This window comes from Miscanthus floridulus, chromosome 8, assembly GCF_019320115.1.
Source record: "Miscanthus floridulus cultivar M001 chromosome 8, ASM1932011v1, whole genome shotgun sequence".
Taxonomy (NCBI): Eukaryota; Viridiplantae; Streptophyta; class Magnoliopsida; order Poales; family Poaceae; genus Miscanthus; species Miscanthus floridulus.
This window is the reverse complement of record NC_089587.1, coordinates 128,527,828-128,547,000: the sequence shown is the minus strand read 5'-3', so window position 1 is coordinate 128,547,000 and position 19,173 is coordinate 128,527,828. Positions and strand designations below refer to the sequence as shown.

Here is a 19,173-nt window from a genome sequence, read left to right as displayed (position 1 = left end):
GCTAATGTGGCAGCGCACAGTGAAGACGGTGAGTGATCGGACGCTGGGTGAGTTCGGTCGTGAATTTCTGCCTCAGGAACCTTATTGGAAGTGATCGGACGCTAGAGTCCTATGTCCAGTCCTACATTATAGTGCGTCCGATCACAACTTAAATGTACTAATGACCGTTAAGATTGGACGATCAATATTTGAAGCAAGGGCCACATGGCATGCATCGCGTGACCGGGTGCTGGGGTCCTATGTCCTATCAAACCGACCAGTGTGTCCGGTCGCCCCGATCTTTCAGTAAATAGAGAGTCAATGGCTCTATTCATGGGGGCTCTCTATTTAAGCCCCATGGCTGGCTCAAGCTCACTCTCTTGTCTATTTACATTGACATAGCAACCTTGTGAGCTTAGCCAAAGCCCTCCCACTCATCTCCATCATTGATTCATCATCTTTGTGAGATTGGGAGTGAATCCAAGTGCATTGCTTGAGTGTTTGCATCTAGAGGCACTTGGTGTTCATGTTTCGCTGCGGGATTCATCATCTAGAGGCATCTAGACGGCTTAGAACAGCAAGGATCATCGAGTGGAGGTTGGTGATTGTCTCCGGCTCCGATCGTGGTGATTGTGAGGGGTACTTGACCTTTCCCCGATGGAGAGCCAAAAGATACTCTAGTAAATTGCTCATTGCTTGTGTGATCCTCATCTTGTGTTGGTTGTGCGGCACCCTATTGAGGATTTAGCATGTGATGCCAATTAGTGCGTGAACCTCCAAATGAGTGAATCGCCACAACAAGGACTAGCTTGCCGGCAAGCAAGTGAACCTCGGTAAAAAATTATTAGTGTCATCATTTGATTCTGAGGTGATTAGTATTTATTCTTGTGATTGATTGGTTCATTCCTCGACTCGACGGTATAACCATCTTGCTCTCTCTCTCTCTCTCTCTCTCTCTCTCTCTCTCTCTCTTTACATTACCGCAAACTAGTTGTCAAGCTCTTTAGCGTAGCTAGTCGTGAGAGCTTGTTAGTTTGATTAGTGTGGCTCTTTAGTTAGCCTTTGAGAGCACACTAACTTAGTGTAGTGATATAGCCATTGTGTGAATAGAGACTATAGAAACTAGAATTGTGGTTGGTGGCCAGCATTTTTAGTAGGCTAGCGCAACTACTCGCTTCGTCTCATATTTATCTAACCGGTTTGCTAAGTGTTGTTGTAGAAATTTTAATAGGCTATTCACCCCCCTCTAGCCATTAGGACCTTTTAATTAGGTTATAAGAGTTGATTGGAAACACTTGATGCATAGAACTACCTTGTCCAGATACATATACCTTTAACCATGTGTAGTTTCATAATCGAATATATGCTTAGCCATGCTTAGACCGGTAGAAGTCGAGTGATTTTCTATCATCTACGAGATATAGGTGGATACCGAAGCACGGTTGGCTATATTTGCTATCGTGGAAAAGAACCATAGGGATAATATAACAGGAGGTCGGGCGGAGTCTATGTGTAGGTTGACTCATATGATTTTATCTGTGCCGATTAAGGACCGTACCGTTATTGGCGCTTCTGTCGAGATTAAACGCATGCCTCTTACTTAGCTGGCCGGATAACTCATTCCAACCGTGAAGCCGAGTAGCTCAACTTAGGCGGGCCCTGTTCTATAAAAGTGCGCACTCTGGATGATAGTAAGGATGCACGGGGAGCCAGACATGAGCCCAAGGGCAGGCCTAGGCCTGAACGTCCTAGCAGCTGATCGTCCCTGATTGTGCGGCGCTGGTCGAACCCGTGAAATATGGACCTGAGTTGTACCAAAGGTGACCTAAGGTGACCATTCATCTGGTCTGTCTGGGTTTGTGTTAGGAATAAATTCCTAAGCTGGTTGAAATCGATTCGAATCGTCGTCTCTCTCGGACAGTGAGAAACTTGGCTTGTCCCAACATCGTAGTAACTAGTGTTATGGAATATAATGGTTCGGATGAACTTAGAATTATTATACCGGCTATGGTTACTACTGTATGCTACTAAATGATATACCACATGTTTGGCATAGGTTAGTTGCTAATCTAGAGATGAATAACTATAATTAACTTGATGATTGAATTATAACTGTATACTTGAATTGGTAAGTTTTTTTTTGCAAAATATTATCAAGCTAGCTCCACTTATACAGCCTTGCATAATCTTTGAAATCACTTTATTTTTTGTTTATGATGGGTAAGTCTAGCTGAGTATCTTCTTGTACTCAGGGTTTATTTTTTATTGTTGCAGATAGTACGATGTATCATGGCTACTGTAAGAACTGTTTCTGTCCCGCCGTGGATGAGGGAGTAGGGCCCTGGCAAAGCATCTCTTGTTAATCTCTCTCGTTAGGGTTTTTGGGGGGATTGTGATCATGAGCTGGAACTATATTTGAACAATGATAACAATGTTGGTTTCAAACTTTAATTGCTTCCTCTATCTAACTTTATTTAAACTTGGTTGTAATAAACGTTTAGAGACTTTTCCAATGTGTGCCCTTATAAAAGATCGTAATTCCCTGTGTGGCCCCTTAAAAAATTCAGCGGTCTTCAAGCGCCAGCTACTCAACTTTTCGTGTCATCCATGCACACTTCCGTCAGTTTGGGCTCTAACGCCGTTAAAAACTGCAGGTGTGAAAAGACGAAAATGCCCTGAAGTTCAAATATGTTATTAGTTTTTTGTTGAGCATCGTTAAACGACTTCAAATGAAAAAAACTCAAAACTAGAAAGTTGTAGATCTCGTCGAGATCATAATTTTTAATATAATTTTGTTTGCATTTAATTGTCGCAAAAAAAATATGAACTTTGATATGATTAATATATCTGAGAAAAATCATATTATTTTTTTGCGAAATTAAATGAAAAAAAACTTATATGAAAATTATAAGATCTCGACGAGAATCTACAACTTTATAGTTTTGAGTTTTTTCATTTGAAGTCGTTAAGATGCTCAAAAAAATTAATAACATATTTGAACTGAAGGGCATTGTTCTTCTTTCACACCTGCATTTAAAGGCGTTAGAGCCCAAACTGACGGAAGTGGGCATGGATGACACGAAAAAGGTTGAAGTAGTGGGCGCTGAAGACCGCTGAATTTTTTCAGGGGCACACAGGGAATTACGATCTTTATAAGGGCACACATGGGAAACGTCTCTAACTTTAATCATACTCTGATGTATAGAACTGAATTTGTGAACTTTAGGTAACGTTGTGACTGCAGGTTGGAATCATGTACGATTTGATTGTATGTTGTTGAATTGAGACCTTTCGTGGTACTAGACGGATTACCGTGTTTATATGGGCTCAAGTATGACAGTGCAACCACTTGCGAACTACTATTGTACTTGTGCTCTTATAAATTGGACGGTTCTGCTACAACGGCGGTGCCGTAGACGATCTCGAGATAGTGACGGTGATGACTATGATTATCACTGTCGACAGCTTACTGCCGAGGCTAAAATTAGACTACGATAGGAGTTACGACGTGGCTGTGAAAGATTCGAGTATAGTAGGGAAGTATCTCGGTCTCATATATCCGACACATTTTTATGTTTGTGTGCTAAACCACCGAAGATCTACGCATCGACCCACATCCAAATCGATAGAGCAGAGAGCTCCCGCTCTGTGCGGTGGTCTGGGGAAGGATGTCAGTGGCAAGCCTTACCCTCGCCTATGCAATGCAAGGAGATCACGACTCGAACCCAAAAGGCCAAAACCTTCCAGTCACATACGGTAAAACTCTACCGTTTGCACCAGACCCGCCCTTCCATCTATAGATTACTGCCGCGGAATTATACCACGACACCGACCACGTAGAAAACCAAGAAATAGCTGACATGACCCAGGGTTAGGTTCGGGCCAAATATTTTGACGTGATATTTTTTTTCAGCTTGACCCGAACCGGCGTTTGATAAGCTCTAGTTTCTTCAAGCATGCACTTTGAACCGGCTAAGCCAAGGCTATCAAAATCTAGGAGACTATTAGAATCATACTGTCATAAGGATTAATTAATATACCCACATTCCACTTGTTCTCCGCCAATAATACTAAATAATATTAGCACAAGAATTTTCCAAAATGCTTGAAAATTCTAGATACCAGTTGGAACGATTATAGACAACTAGAAAATCTTTGTGCCTTTGTCCTAAAAAAGAAAAAAAGAAAAAAAAGGACCAATTCTGTTTCTGCTAGGATATATGTGTAATTTCTGAACTATCAGAGTGCACATGCGCGTTAGGGTCTTGATATAATTGCGCACCAATCAGCATTTCGCAGGCTTTCCTCGTGAAAAAAAGAAAAATCTGCTCGTACTCTCCCCGGATAGATTCTGCCCCGAGTCCGGCGGCGACCATGTCTTCCGGCAGCCGCTACATGGCCTACTCGCCGTCTCCATCCACCGGCCCGCACTCCCCTCACCTCCGCCTTGCCGACCATGAGAAGTACGCCTGGCCTCTGAGCCCTCTCGCCCCCTGATTTTATCCACTGCCCTTCCAGCTCATGGCTGTGATATTGTTTTTTTTTGTTCTAGTACCGTGACTAGGGTCTGTTTGGTGATTCTGTGGTCGAATATTCTAAAAAAATGGATCTTGGAGTTGATTGGTGGTCCCTGTCTGGTTTATTTTGGCTTGGGATTGGATTGATTGAATGACTGTTCGTTGTGCTAAAGATTACTGATGGCCCCAATCCGTGTGGATTTTAGATGATCAAGGTGCGTGATGGTGGCTCAATAACTGTGGTCGTCGAGTTGGACTTCTGCCATGTCTAGACTTGTTTATAGATTGAGGAGTGAAGGACTTGGTCATCGAGTTGGACTTTTGCCATGTTTAGAACTCTAAGGCTTGTTTATATAGATTGAGGACTGAAGAACTTGTATAGTTACATGAATCTTGAAAAATTATGCACTAAATTACGATTTTTAGGCTTTTGATGGCTGCGTTGGCGTTGATACTGGGAGATGTTTGTTGGTTTCATATGAGTTTTTATTGTTGGAATTGAAACATGGATCTTTTGTTTTTTGGGGGGATTTGTAAGAGCGAAGTTACTGAGCATTTGTGAACTGATCCTTGCAATTTCAGCTGATTTCCTGGTGTTTGCTTAATAGATTGTAGTTGATATGAACTATTGATGTTTGGTTGGTGTCACAATCAAACAATCTTGTTGAACTGAAACATTGAACGAGGAAGCTTGATCATTTAGACTGCACCTCAGCACTTTTGTTGAGTCCAATTTTGATTATTGAATGCTGAGTTGCAAAATCAACTGGTAGGTTGAACAAATCCATGAATCCACTTGACCTGACTCTAAGGGATCTCCCCCCATTCAATACGACATTTCAGTTGATGAGCATCCACTTTCTGTTGTTACATATGTGTGTGGGCTCACTGATTGTGATTCTTTTCTAGGTACATTGCAGAGTTGCTTGCGGAGAAGCAAAAGCTTGCCCCTTTCATGCAAGTTCTTCCATGCACATCTCGATTGTTGAATCAAGGTAAATCATTAGTAACACATCCACTAAATTTAGTTTCTTGTCTACCTGGAAAGAGGCATAGTTATTTTTCCTGAGTGAATAATTACTGGAGACATACAAATAATTATGCAAATATTGTTCTCCCATGTGCTGTTGGTTTAATTTCTTAGAATCACTGCAGACATACAAATATATACCTAAAATTCTCAAATCCGAGTTGTAGATAGAAAAACAGCTTGAAATTCTTTTGTGAACTGAAAGTTCAATCACAACCATTATGAACTTCCTCACTCAAAAGAATCCTCAAAATTCTACATGCACAGTTGTGCACGTGCCAAACCATGCACACTTACTGTTTCTGTGCATACGTGTTCGTTTGTTTATTGTGCAAAGTAGACGAGAAATGCAAAAATGAATATATTTTGCACAAACTTATTGGTTTGTATGATTTAGCATGATGTACAAGTTTTTTCTCCAAAAACGCAGGAGAGCTGCACATGATGTACAAGTAGAATTTTTTAATCTGGAAATATGCAGTGGTGGACCTATAATTAGGGATGAAAACGGATCGGATACGGACGGATATCACCGATATTACATTTGTTTTCATATTTCTGTCCGGATTCGGATTCGAATACGGATAGTGTCAACTATGTCGGATATGATACGATTGGATATCGACATCATAAATATGCGATTTGAGTATTCGGATACGGTATCAGATGTTGGATATCCGGACTCGGATTCGGACAGATCTCAACCCCTCTAAACGGATTTGGTTTCGAATACGGTCGGAAAATATCCGTACCGTTTTCATCCCTACCTATAATGGGTGTAAGACTGTCTCCAACGGGCTACGCATTTCACGACCTAAACCCAAAATGCATGGTCTATAGTAAAAAATCTCCCTCCAACTGGGCAGGCAATCGGACTACGCATTTTGCATCGGAGGAGAGAGGGAAGGCAAATAAGCGTCCTCCCGACACACGACCCAAATCTCCAGCGCGGTGGAGGGCGCCGGGCGACTCGGTGGCGGGCTCGGACTACGGCGACGCGGGCAGGGAGAGGGAAGCAGGAAGAGTGGAGGAGGAGGAGGAAAGGGAGCCGCCGACGCTGCCCTCTCGCGCTGCTCACCTCCAGATCCAGATCGGTGAGCACGCTTCCACACCACGGACCTCCTCGCTGGCGCGGGCCACGCACGGAGGCACGGGCGAGAAAGCCTCTTCGCTGGCGCGGGGCCATACCCAGGCGAGCGCACATCCTCCTCGCCGCAGGCCACGCCCAGGCGAGCGCGCATCTTCCCCGCCGCGCGGGCCACTGCACGCCCGCCCTCGTGTGTTTGGGGACGCAAGAGGATGGCCGGTGGAGGAGAAGAGAAGGGCGCCAGATCTCGACGGGGAAGAGGATGGGGCGCCGGTTGAGGAGAAGAAGACGGGCCGGCAGATCTGCCTCTGCCTCCGCGCCGGCCGCGCCAGGGCAAGCCCCGCCTCGACGCCGATCGGTGAGCACGCTTCCACACCACGGACCTCCTCGCTGGCGCGGGCCACGCACGGAGGCACGGGCGAGAAAGCCTCTTCGCCGGCGCGGGCCATACCCAGGCGAGCGCACATCCTCCTCGCCGCAGGCCACGCCCAGGCGAGCGCGCATCTTCCCCGCCGCGCGGGCCACTGCACGCCCGCCCTCGTGTGTTTGGGGACGCAAGAGGATGGCCGGTGGAGGAGAAGAGAAGGGCGCCAGATCTCGACGGGGAAGAGGATGGGGCGCCGGTTGAGGAGAAGAAGACGGGCCGGCAGATCTGCCTCTGCCTCCGCGCCGGCCGCGCCAGGGCAAGCCCCGCCTCGACGCCGGATCTCTCTGTCGCCGTCTTCACCGCCGAGGAGAGGGAGCAGGGGAGGATTTTTGCGTAGCTGTTGGAGAAGAGAGGTTGCGGGTGAGGGACTCATTCACTGTGTGCGACCTAAATCACGAAATGCATCTCTGGTTTGGGTGTGTTTCGTTGGAGATAGTCTAAATGAACTAAATTTGCATAAATCCACATTTGAGTGTGGTTCCATCTGCTGTGAGTGCAAACTGGTTGTAGCTTGACTATTGATGCACCTGGCAACTTGGAAGTACCAGGGTTCCAATTTTCTTGCACATTATAAATCTGATGCTACAGTTGTGTAGGATATTTGACATTTTCTTCCCATCCCAACTTTATACAAGGAAAAAAAATTCAAATTACTCCCTTCAAGTTTAGTTGTCTAGATAACCCCTGAAACTAACATGTGGTTCGATATACTCCCCACCCCCCATACAACTGTTTCAGTTGGTCCAATTTGCCCATTAACAAAATTTATTTTGTTTTGTTTCTCCACATATGAGTTTGATTTTCAAATTTTGTGAGGTGATAATAGACATCACAATTTCTTTTTGTAAAACATTATGAACTTTCCGTATTTATGTTTCATGCAAATTTGTATTTCTAGTATTAATATATTATTAGGTGTCCTAACTTTTCAAAATAATGATAAAAAATTATGATGTATTTTTTAACATGAATTATGGTGTCAGCTATCACCTCACAAAATTTAAAATTTAAAATCAACTTGAACAGGGAGAAACAAAAATAACAATCTTGTTAAGGGGTAAACTGGACCAACTGAAATAGTTGAGGGGAGTAAGCTGAACCAAACTGGATATAGGCTTAAACATTAGTTTATATAATGGAAGCAACTTCAGAAAAGAGTAGGTACTTACTGTGGTACACAACGGAGAGAGAAACATAGTTATAGATACTGTAGAGAAAGGCTCCTGACATCTTTGTATGGTTGTTACTGTTATTTAACCAGTTCCACTTTTTTTTTCAATTATTCCCTTGATTTTCCTTTGTTTGAATAGCATAGCCATCACCTTGGATTTAAATAAATTCCAAATTGTTGATTCGTGGAGGGTTAAGACTTGGGTCGTAGAGCCATGACTTGGCAGTAGTGGAAGCTGACCCTGCTTTAGTTTCCTGAGATAATAGTGTTGTGCTTTGATTGCTTCTGGGTAGCTGATGCTAATCCTGGCATGTACAGCCAATGCTGCTCTGAAAATTTATGTGTGCTCATGACTACAAAAGTTTGAATGAACTTTAAAAATGTTGAATTCAAGTTGATGTGCTTATCCGTCAACTTCTGACTCGTCTGCTTCAATGCGTAATGCTAACTTATTGGTACCTGTTATGCTTGGTATTCCAAACTGTGAGCAGAAATATTGCATGTCTCTGCACTCTTGGGGATTCCTGTTTTAGATCAACCTGGCTATCAGCATGGTAGCCCCCTTATAAATGGAGGAGCAATACCAAATTGAAGACCTGTTGAAATGAATGGTTGGGTGCCAGCAATTTCATCTGAAGTATGATTACTGACCACTGACGTAACTATTGCTATTTATTCTTATGAGTTGTGGTGATGTGAAATATCTAAATGAACTAATGGCTTGTCTCTTGCTGTTGATGTTTATCAGTGCTGAATACCCTGCAATATTTTTTTGTCCACCAGGCAATTGATAATGAAGTGTTGTAGCCTCTAGGGATAAATTCTTATCCCACCTCTGAAGTTGATGACTGGTTGCGTATTAACTTCTCAAAAAGCCACACAAAATTTTCAAACCTACTGACCACACGTGTATCGTAAATTTAGAGGAATAACTTATCTACCATTAACACCTTAGTTTTCTAGGAATGGTGTGTCTTATGCAACCACTGGTGAAATCTAGCCAAGTTAAAGATGGAAATGTCTGTTGTAGATTATTTGGAATTGTAATTTGCAGTGTATAATGACTAAATGATTAGCTATGTTCTCATTACAAAATTTACTCCAGTTCATTAAATAATTTCCAGAAGTTGGAATTTCGGCATTAAAGTGTAAAGCTGCTCAAGTATGATTTAAGTACAATTTCAACTTAGATTTTTGGCATTTTGCTGAATCTGAAAATGAATTTGACATAACTGGTGAGATTACAGTGTCACACATATTTCTTGCCAGCTCTTGAATTGGGGATTCTGCATCAAGTTAAGCTAGAATGTTCTTGTTTTCAAGTAGTTGATTTTCTTGGGGCCAAATTTCATTTTATATTTCAGGGAGCAAGCATGTTCCATCCTATCTAGAAGTTGGCTCAACCCACAAGGCAGCTCCTCAGGATTTATTGTGAAGAAAACAATGAGAATGGACATTCCTGTGGAGAAATACCCTAATGTAAGAAGTTGCTTCCATATCTTAGTTCCTTTGTTGTTCACTACAGATGAATTTTGCATGAGTGTGGCATTGTGCTTTACAGTTCAACTTTGTGGAGCGACTACTTGGTCCAAGGGGAAATTCCCTTAAGCGAGTTGAGGCAAACACCGACTGTCGAGTCCTGATTAGAGGCCGCGGCAGCATAAAGGACGCTGCTAAGGTAGGTTTCATCTTGGTTTATGACTTCTGCTTGTGACAATATAGATTTGTGTCACTGCTACTATTCTTATTGTAAATTCTTGAGTCATTATGCACCGTGTTGTTCCCTTGTCAAGAATTCGCCATTTTTAGCCACTTTGGAGAAAGACTTGCTCAGTAGTCATAGTATATTAGTATCTTAGAGCATCTCCAAGAGTACCCAATATTTTCTTCCTAAAAACATGAAGTTTTACAACTCCTAAAAAATTATTGGAAGGAATAAAGAAGACCATCTTCAAGAGTTTCTAATATTCTACTACTAAAATATAAAAGACAATTTTACATCAGGAATCCTATACTATTTCTAAATTATCCTAACCATTTTTATATATTCTTTCTCTCTTGTACATTTGCATCAGGAACCCTTTCCTACTCTTTATTCTTTCCACGCCCTTCCACCTTTAGATTGGCTGACAAATACGAGTGAGAGAGAGAAGATACGCGCGACTCGGAAGCGCGTAACTTTACGCGGAACATGGTGACTTTTCCAAGTTCTAAAAGATTAGGAGGATAGATTAGGAGTTGTTGGACAGGGGGTTTTTCTCATCTTGCTAAAAACCAAGGATTAGGAAGGGATTTAGGGAACTCTTGGAGATGCTCTTAGCGTGTGTTTGGTTTGAGGAATGAGGTGGTCCATCTTCTACTCATTCCTCAGCCTTTTTTGTTTGGTTTGTGGAATGGAATAGGTTGATGCATCATCCGCTTATTCTTCACAAGCTAATAATTAGTACTAGTATGAGGAATGGAGTCATTCTACAAAATTTGAGGAATGAACTCATGATGCACCATCTCATCTAGGATGGAGTGGCTCCTCAAACCAAACACCCTATTAATTTGGGTTGTCCATCTATGTGTTGTTTTGTCCTATGGATAGTTACATTATTATTCCTTCCATTCTAAATTATAGTTTGCTTTGGTTTTGTCCTAACTCGAACTTATCTAACTTTGACCAAATTTATAGAAAAATGCGCCAACATCTAAAACATCAAATTAGTTTTATTAAATTCTCCATGAGATATGTTTTGATAGTGTGTTTATTTGGATTTGTAGATGTTAATTAATTTTTCTAGAAACTCGGTCCAAGTTAGGGTAGTTTGACTTGCGACAAAACCAAAGTGAACTATAATTTGGAACAAAGGGAACAGTGGATATGACCAACACTGGCATCCTTAGTGACCACATCTGAATAGAGCAAGCTAATATTGCATTTGGCTACAAACTTGATGTATATTGTATAGGAACAGGTGTATGTGCCAAGTCCTTGGGTATTAGTTTTAGCTTAGTAACTTTGCTTTTACGTTACGATTTATTTGTTTAGCTCATGCTTCAGGAATGTCCAGTGTTGTGTACCTTGTCCAGCTACTGTTGTTATACTGCCTTTTTATTTTATTTTATTTGACTGTTGAGGTCACCGCATGTTACTGCCTTCAAAACTTGCAGGAAGAAGTAATGAGGGGAAAACCAGGATATGAACACCTTAATGAGCCTCTCCACCTTGTGATTGAAGCTGAGCTGCCTGCTGAAATTGTTGATATCCGTCTTATGCAAGCCCGAGAAATTCTCGATGACATGCTGAAACCTGTGGTAGGACACCTTTGCCTATGTTTTTTTGTGAATCTTCCATTTTCAGTTCTAGTTCCAGTTTCAACCATGTTGTCAACATATTCTGGTCTTGGGTTTATAATCTATGCCTATATGTTGAAATATTTCTAGGATGAGTCGATGGACTTTTTCAAGAAGCAGCAGCTTCGAGAACTTGCCATGCTAAACGGCACCCTCAGGGATGACAGCTCGCAAAAGTCTGGGTCGGTCTCCCCGTTCCACAACATGTGCATGAAGAGGGCCAAGACTCGTGGTTAAACTAGGGCGGTACTGGTACCTATTTTGACTATCCGAAGAGAAGTGCAGTTGTGCGTGGCTGTGGCTGTGGCTGTGGCTGTGCAGTGTACTAGACTACTAAGTGTGTAGAGTTCTAATCTAGGGGAAAGGATGTGCTATGCGATTTTGGTAGGCTTGTATAGCTCAACAGGTTGGTCACCTATGGAATTGGAAAGAACTGATTGTATAGAACCGTACTCGGTAATGCTTTTGTGTGATGTTAGTGCAGAGATGAACATGGAGTATTTATCAAAAAAAATTCAAGGTCATCACGGTGTTTCTTTTCTGGTATTAGTATCTTGTAGTAAGCAGCTTTACTGGGCTGTGGCTGGATCGGTTCACAGTAGCTCTGAGAAGCCTTGTTTGACACTTGCCATCAACAGCGGTCCAGTTAATGGACTGCATTCAGTATGGTGGCCATTGTTTGAGAATATGGATGATCGGCAGTACATGTAAATGTATAAAAAGCTAATGTTCAGAGCAATTGGCTGTCTTTCATAAAGGCAGAACAAATGTTAATTACCTCTAAACTTGAGAGCTCTAAAATCTTTAGAGGACTTTAGCTCACTTTTGAGCTCTGAAGTTCTAATGTGAGATGGCTAAGTTTAGAGCTAACTTTCAGCCACTTGTTTGGAGCTTTAACTCTAAAGTTTAGAGCTCGGAGTTTAGAGGAGAAAATCCAAAGAGGCCTTAAATCCAAATTGGAGGATAGGGGCTGCTGATTCTGTAGGCCTATTACAAGTTCCCAACAACTTCAAAGTTGCAAGGCTGGAGATCGGTGTAACTGACTTTCTGGCAAAAGGAACACTCCAGTAGATTTGTGTAAACTTCTGGATAGGGGAATAGCTTGATCATTTCCTGACACGAAAGAAACATCGAAAAATCATAATATCATTAAGAAGCACTTAACAATTCCATACCCTGGAATGCTTCTTTTGAGTGGCCATTAAATCTGCTCTAAGATGAGACAAAAATTAAATATCAATGTTAGAGACAATGACAATCCTTCATGTTCTGCACAACGAGCATATTCCTCGGACAGACCAAGCCAAAGAACAGGCGGCAGCATCTGGTTTCTCGGCGTCTCTCCACCGTCCAAGTCACGAGACTCCCTTGTCCGGCCTCCGGTGGTGGGCCCCTTCTCCCAAGTGCCAGGCATCGCTCTCGGGGGCAAATCTACGGCTCTGCGAGTGCCGAGTGGTGGCGTGTCACGTCTGCACCCCTTTTGACACGTGAGCCGCGGAGGCCATATGTTAGTGCTCGTACGTTAGCTTAGCTGATCCACCGAACTGCAAAACGGTAGGTGGCCCCGGTCATGCACACGGCCAGTCTGAGGGCTGAGACTAACAAGAGGTTGGTTTATAAACATTCAATATGTTGTGACCCAAGTGGCAAACCTAGTGCTCGAATGTCGAATGGGGCCTAGCAGGGGCATCGTTGAGGTTGCATGTTCTGGAACTTGATAGTAGGGTGCGATAGACCACAGCATGTGTCGGCGCCAGAGCCCGGGTGGACATGCAAGGAGAGGTGTGAGCATGCACAGAGGGCTACAGGTGTTGAGATGTACACATGATATAACTATTACTACTTTTCTAAGAAAAATAGACACTTCAGATCACGTAGGTTTAAGTATATACGTGTTGTACAGTTGAGTATACAAGAAAATCAGTTTTTAGCATGACATTGGTGTTAAAAGTGATCTAACGTGATTAGTGACAAGTAAGTTATCATAAGCAATGAACATGTTGTTGTCAAAAGTGATCTACTCATGTCAAAAAATCATTATAGATCACATTAATCTTTTCAGAATAAAAGAATATTAGAAGTAAACCATGTTTCATTTTTCACTTTACAAATCAAAAACATGTTGAAGAAAGATATCTTAGATCTCATCTACATGTGAATTTACATCAAATAGAAAAGTTAGATCATGCATCTAATAGGAAGATGTTTTCCCTATTTATACTATATTTGTTTTATTACCTTCTAGAGATAAGATGTCAATATCTACTCTAGATGTCAATATGTATCTTGTTACTCATGCAATGATTAGATGTTCTAGAAACATAGAATTTAATTATGATTTATCGAGTGAAAAATCATTCTCTCTTTTATTTGCTTGCATTCATCTCGAGCTTCAGGTTTGTTGGTAGTCTCACATATGAAGAGACACATAAATGTTTAACTAAGGATAGAATTTTGCACATAGAGAGATTCGTAATTAAAACTAAGAGATAAAAAATAGTTATCTTGTACAACTTCTCTTGCATCACATGATCAACTCCATATATCATGGTTTTAATACATTTTTCAATTTTATGTAATCTTATGCCGCCAAATGGTTTGCTATGACTTCACTCTTCGGCATGTGAAGTGCAACCGCTTAAAAGTATAAAGCCATCTTTTCTGGCATAGATTTCTTAACAACAATCTTGCATTGTTTGTTCTCTTGCATGTTGACGCAGCTTGTACCGCAACATTACAACACGCTTACATTTGTCCTTATAGTTATCGTGGAGTGTACGGATACAACCTCATCGTCTGGAAAACAGCAACACAACCTTTTCCAATGTCGTATCCTGCGTTGGAGAACAAGCCATAAAGCTATAAACTTGCATAATATGCTACATTTTTTAAAAACAAACTTGTTTTTTCGCGTTAAGGAATAGTATTGTATCTTAAAAGATGCAAAGTTTCACTTAATATGACAAAATATCACGCTTTAAAACCAAGCCATTACCTAAAAGTTGATTGATACAAAGAACAAATGTTACAGCTTGTTACACATTTCCATCAACAAACTTCTCCCGTCAAGCAAAGAAATGGAATTCTTTTATGTACACGTGTACGAGTAGCTATTGCTTATAAATTGCAGAAGACACCTCATTCGATACACAAAACAATCCTCCAATTTCCATTCTATATTCCCATTAAACTTACGTCTCAAGATCTTAATTCTTGAGTTGCAACCATGGACATGGCTTTGGCATCTAAATCCTTCCCTCCATCAAGTGCTACCGCCGAGCAACCAATTTCAAAGAGTGACAAAGCTGTTGCAAATGATTCCTCATCCAAGGATACATACCTCAATCCTAAAGCCAATGATGTAAGTTCTCTTTTTATTTATCTCTATTATTAATAATAATGAGCTAGTAGCTTCAAATTAATCATTGTTTTTTTAGACTAGGACTGTGCCCCCGTGCGTTGCAACAGAAAAATCACGGCATTGTCTTCCCTAATTATGGTCTAATTTTTTTTCCCATCCTCAATCAGTCAATCACGGCATTGCCTTCCATATTAATTTTCTTTTTCCCTCCTCAAGCACGGCATTGCCTTCCATTCTGGGTTTCTTTCCTTTAATTGAGCCGGTAGGGAAGCGATTATATGGGAAGTTTTTTTTGTGCTGCGGGGTGTACCTGTGTTGAGGGATGTTTGGTCCTGCCAGGGAAACGTTGACAATCCATATGTTTTAGTTGTATAAGAGATAGAGATAGAGAAGAGATATGATACGCTAATCTAGTACCACAACTAGCTAGGAACTCATATTCTCCTAATAACCTTTTCTAATTCTCAATTGTGAGTACATGATCTTTCTGTCCCTATTTGATTACGCGGAGCTGCGGTGCATGAGATTGGACTCCCAGTTTAATCTCATGGTGGGTGAGTCAGCAGCAGTCGTGAGAATGTTAGAAAACGCAAAACATTTTTGCATGATTATTTATGATTTCTCTTGCACATGCCATCAAAATCAAGCCAAAAAAGCCTGTTCGGCTGGAGCTGCTGGTTCATGAATTATTACTGCCGACTATTTTAGCATAAAAGAAAAGTATCGTTCTAACTAAAAAGATACTGTTCATATAAACAGTACCCCACGTGACTGGGCTGCCAGCACCAGCCAGTCAGCCAGCCCAGCCGAACAGGCTGTAACAGAATCCCTTGTCCTCGATGTCAGCCGAGACCCTTTGCCACGGTTAAGGCCGTTCCTGTCTCTCTCTCTCTCTGCTTCTAGGAAAAAGAAAAGAATTAAAAAAATAAAAAGATCCCGTAGGATGAGTTAAAATCGCACAGCCACACGAGCAGTCTGACCACCACTCCCGATCAGAGATCAGACCGTGTGTCAGTGTGTGGCCTCACTCATCACCGATCCCTCGCCACGCCACAAACTCCCCGTGAGCTCCGCCACGCGGGTCCTCGTCCTTCCTCACCGCAGGAGTAATGGCGATGACCGCCATAGCCTCCCCGTCGTCCAGGACCCTGATCCCTCCGCGCCACCACGGCGCCGCGCCCTCCCCGTCCACCTCCGGCGACTCCTCGCTCCGCCTCCTCCGCGTGCACCAGCGCCACGGCCGGCGCAGCCGCGGGGTGTCCGTCTCCACGCCTGCGGCGCGGAGCCGGCCGTTCGTCTTCTCCCCGCGCGCGGTGTCCGACTCCAAGAGCTCCCAGACCTGCCTGGACCCCGACGCCAGCACGGTAGGCCCCCGCCGCCCGCCTCCTGCACGGGGAATGCGGCGGTTTCTCTTGGCGCGCCTGGCCGTCTCTCGCTTGCGGCTTGTCTCTGATCCGTCGGGTCGCGCCTTCGAGGCGCATTTGCCGTCCCTGATGGGAAATTGGGACGCGCGCGCAAAAGATTATTTTTTTAATCTTTATGAATAACGCGTTGCTCATCTAGATGCGCAAATCGGCGGCTGGGATTGTCGCCTTCTCATGTGCACGTTTCGTGGTTGCTGCTTAGTACAATATTTTCTTTTTGTATGTACTAGGTACCGATGAATGTGGCAATTTTAGGATGCTAGTTGTTGTGAGGCTCATGTGGTTAAATATGATTCCTTGTAGTAGCCAATAAGAAAATTGATCAAGATATTGTCAGGGCTGTAGTTCTAGGTATTTTTTGGATCATTATTTATAGTTTAATCGTTTCTTCTTCCCATATAATATTAGTTTTTGGGTCTGATGCAGAAATTATAATGGCCCATTTGCTATTGTCCTCGAGTGGCCTACGTTGTTTGAACTTGTCTCAACTTTTTTTTTTTGAATTATATCTTTTAATTTGTCACGATGCAGAGATTATGTTATTAGTTTCTAAGGAGTACTAATAAATTTTGAATTTCAGAGCTGTCCTTGTCCTTTTGTGATGCTCATCACTTTACTCACTCTTGGCTGTATACAATAATAAACATTTGTTGTTGGTTCAGAGTGTTCTTGGAATCATTCTCGGAGGTGGTGCTGGCACTAGATTGTACCCCTTGACAAAAAAGCGTGCCAAGCCTGCAGTGCCATTGGGTGCCAACTATAGACTGATTGATATTCCTGTCAGCAATTGTCTCAACAGCAACATATCCAAGATCTATGTCCTAACGCAATTCAACTCTGCTTCCCTCAACCGTCACCTCTCAAGAGCCTACGGGAGCAACATCGGAGGGTACAAGAATGAAGGGTTCGTTGAAGTCTTAGCTGCACAGCAGAGCCCAGATAATCCAAACTGGTTTCAGGTATCCATACTAATGTTGTATCTTTTCTGATTTTGTCAAATGCGAAATCTACCATTTCTTTAACATGAACATTTGACACCATATTCACATTTTCCCCATTGCATATTCTCGCTTCGCACTACATCAAATTTGTAGCCAACAGACAACAAAGGTCATTCCAGTTGGTTATTGAACATGAGTTTGAAGTGTACCATCATGCCTTAAGCAAATGCATGCTAATCTACTGGAAATTTTGCTAGCGCACTTCACTAGCTTACGTCAAGTACTAATTTTCTTTTATATTTTTTTCTCAGGGTACTGCAGACGCTGTAAGGCAGTACTTGTGGTTGTTTGAGGAGCATAATGTCATGGAGTTTCTAATTCTTGCTGGTGATCACCTGTACCGAATGGACTATGAAAAGTTCATTCAGGCACACAGAGAAACGGATGCTGATATTACTGTTGCTGCCCTACCGATGGATGAGGCACGTGCAACTGCATTTGGCCTCATGAAAATCGACGAAGAAGGGAGGATCATTGAGTTTGCTGAGAAACCGAAAGGAGAGCAGTTGAAAGCAATGATGGTACACATAATGTGCCTTTCCTTTCAAGCTAACTTGATATACATTTGTGGACAATCATTTAGTAAACCTAAAATATTCCCCTTTAAAATGCCTTCACATCATATTGCTGTCTGATTGATGTAGGTTGACACCACCATACTTGGCCTTGATGACGTAAGGGCAAAGGAAATGCCTTATATTGCTAGCATGGGTATCTATGTTTTTAGCAAAGATGTAATGCTTCAGCTCCTCCGTGAACAATTTCCTGGAGCCAATGACTTTGGAAGTGAGGTTATTCCAGGTGCAACAAACATTGGAAAGAGGGTATGCAAAGATTATTTAACCTTTTAGCTGTTTATTTTCTTCTGTTTACTGATGTTTCTTTTTTATATAAAAAAAGTACTATATACCCTTTTCGCACAAATGTCATCATGCCATAAGTTGGTACCCTGACATTTCATTTCTGAAGAAAGTTACTATTATCTAAACACTTACATTGAAGTGCATATCTGAAGTTTATGTGTGTCAAGTGCTGCCTAAGAACAGCAGTGCTAGAAAGCCTAGGCAGGTTAGGGTTAGCTCAAGGCAGGAGGGAGGGAAGGGTTACCACCTTTCAGAATGTTATTTAAGACCTTGTTTTTGTCTGCAGGTTCAGGCTTATCTGTATGATGGTTACTGGGAAGATATCGGTACCATTGAGGCATTTTATAATGCAAACTTGGGAATAACCAAGAAACCAGTACCAGATTTCAGGTATGCTTTCACTTCTCACTGTGCTGCAGTCAAAACTTACAACACTGCATGCACATCAAGTCTTACAATTTCAATTAGTCCCTACTGATTTAGTGTTTCCCTTCAATCTGAATACAGCTTCTATGACCGTTCTGCTCCAATTTATACACAACCTCGACACCTGCCACCTTCAAAGGTTCTAGATGCTGATGTGACAGACAGTGTTATCGGTGAAGGATGTGTTATTAAAGTGAGTAGTGTTTTGTTGTACTGTAGCATGTTTGAAAACCTTTCTATAGCCTTTTTATATTTCCTCCAAAGTAATTTCTCATAATTCATTTACTAAAACGTTTATGCCTTGATCTTGCACACAGAACTGCAAGATACACCATTCTGTAGTTGGACTCCGATCTTGCATATTTGAAGGTGCTATCATAGAGGACACTTTACTAATGGGTGCGGACTTACTATGAGGTAAATATATACAAGTGTTCACTGCTCTCAATGCAACAAGAGAGCTCACACCTTGGTATTCTTTTTTTCCAGACTGAAGCTGACAAGAAACTCCTTGCCGAAAATGGTGGCATTCCCATTGGTATTGGGAA

At 42.1% G+C, this 19,173-nt stretch overlaps 1 protein-coding gene and 1 pseudogene across 1 annotated transcript; both read left to right on the top strand.

The window, feature by feature from the left end:
- The first annotated feature begins 4,271 nt into the window (after positions 1 to 4,271).
- On the top strand, positions 4,272 to 12,092 carry LOC136477281 (KH domain-containing protein At4g26480-like; annotated as a pseudogene).
- Positions 12,093 to 15,889: 3,797 nt separating this feature from the next.
- Positions 15,890 to 19,101, top strand: LOC136477280 (glucose-1-phosphate adenylyltransferase small subunit 2, chloroplastic/amyloplastic/cytosolic-like). The gene is made up of 7 exons (XM_066475408.1): positions 15,890 to 16,275; positions 16,998 to 17,294; positions 17,588 to 17,857; positions 17,981 to 18,160; positions 18,486 to 18,589; positions 18,707 to 18,818; positions 18,943 to 19,101. The coding sequence occupies exons 1-7, from the start codon at positions 16,021 to 16,023 to the stop codon at positions 19,039 to 19,041; spliced, it is 1,317 nt and encodes a 438-aa protein (XP_066331505.1). The 5' UTR covers positions 15,890 to 16,020; the 3' UTR covers positions 19,042 to 19,101.
- The last annotated feature ends 72 nt before the right edge of the window (positions 19,102 to 19,173 follow it).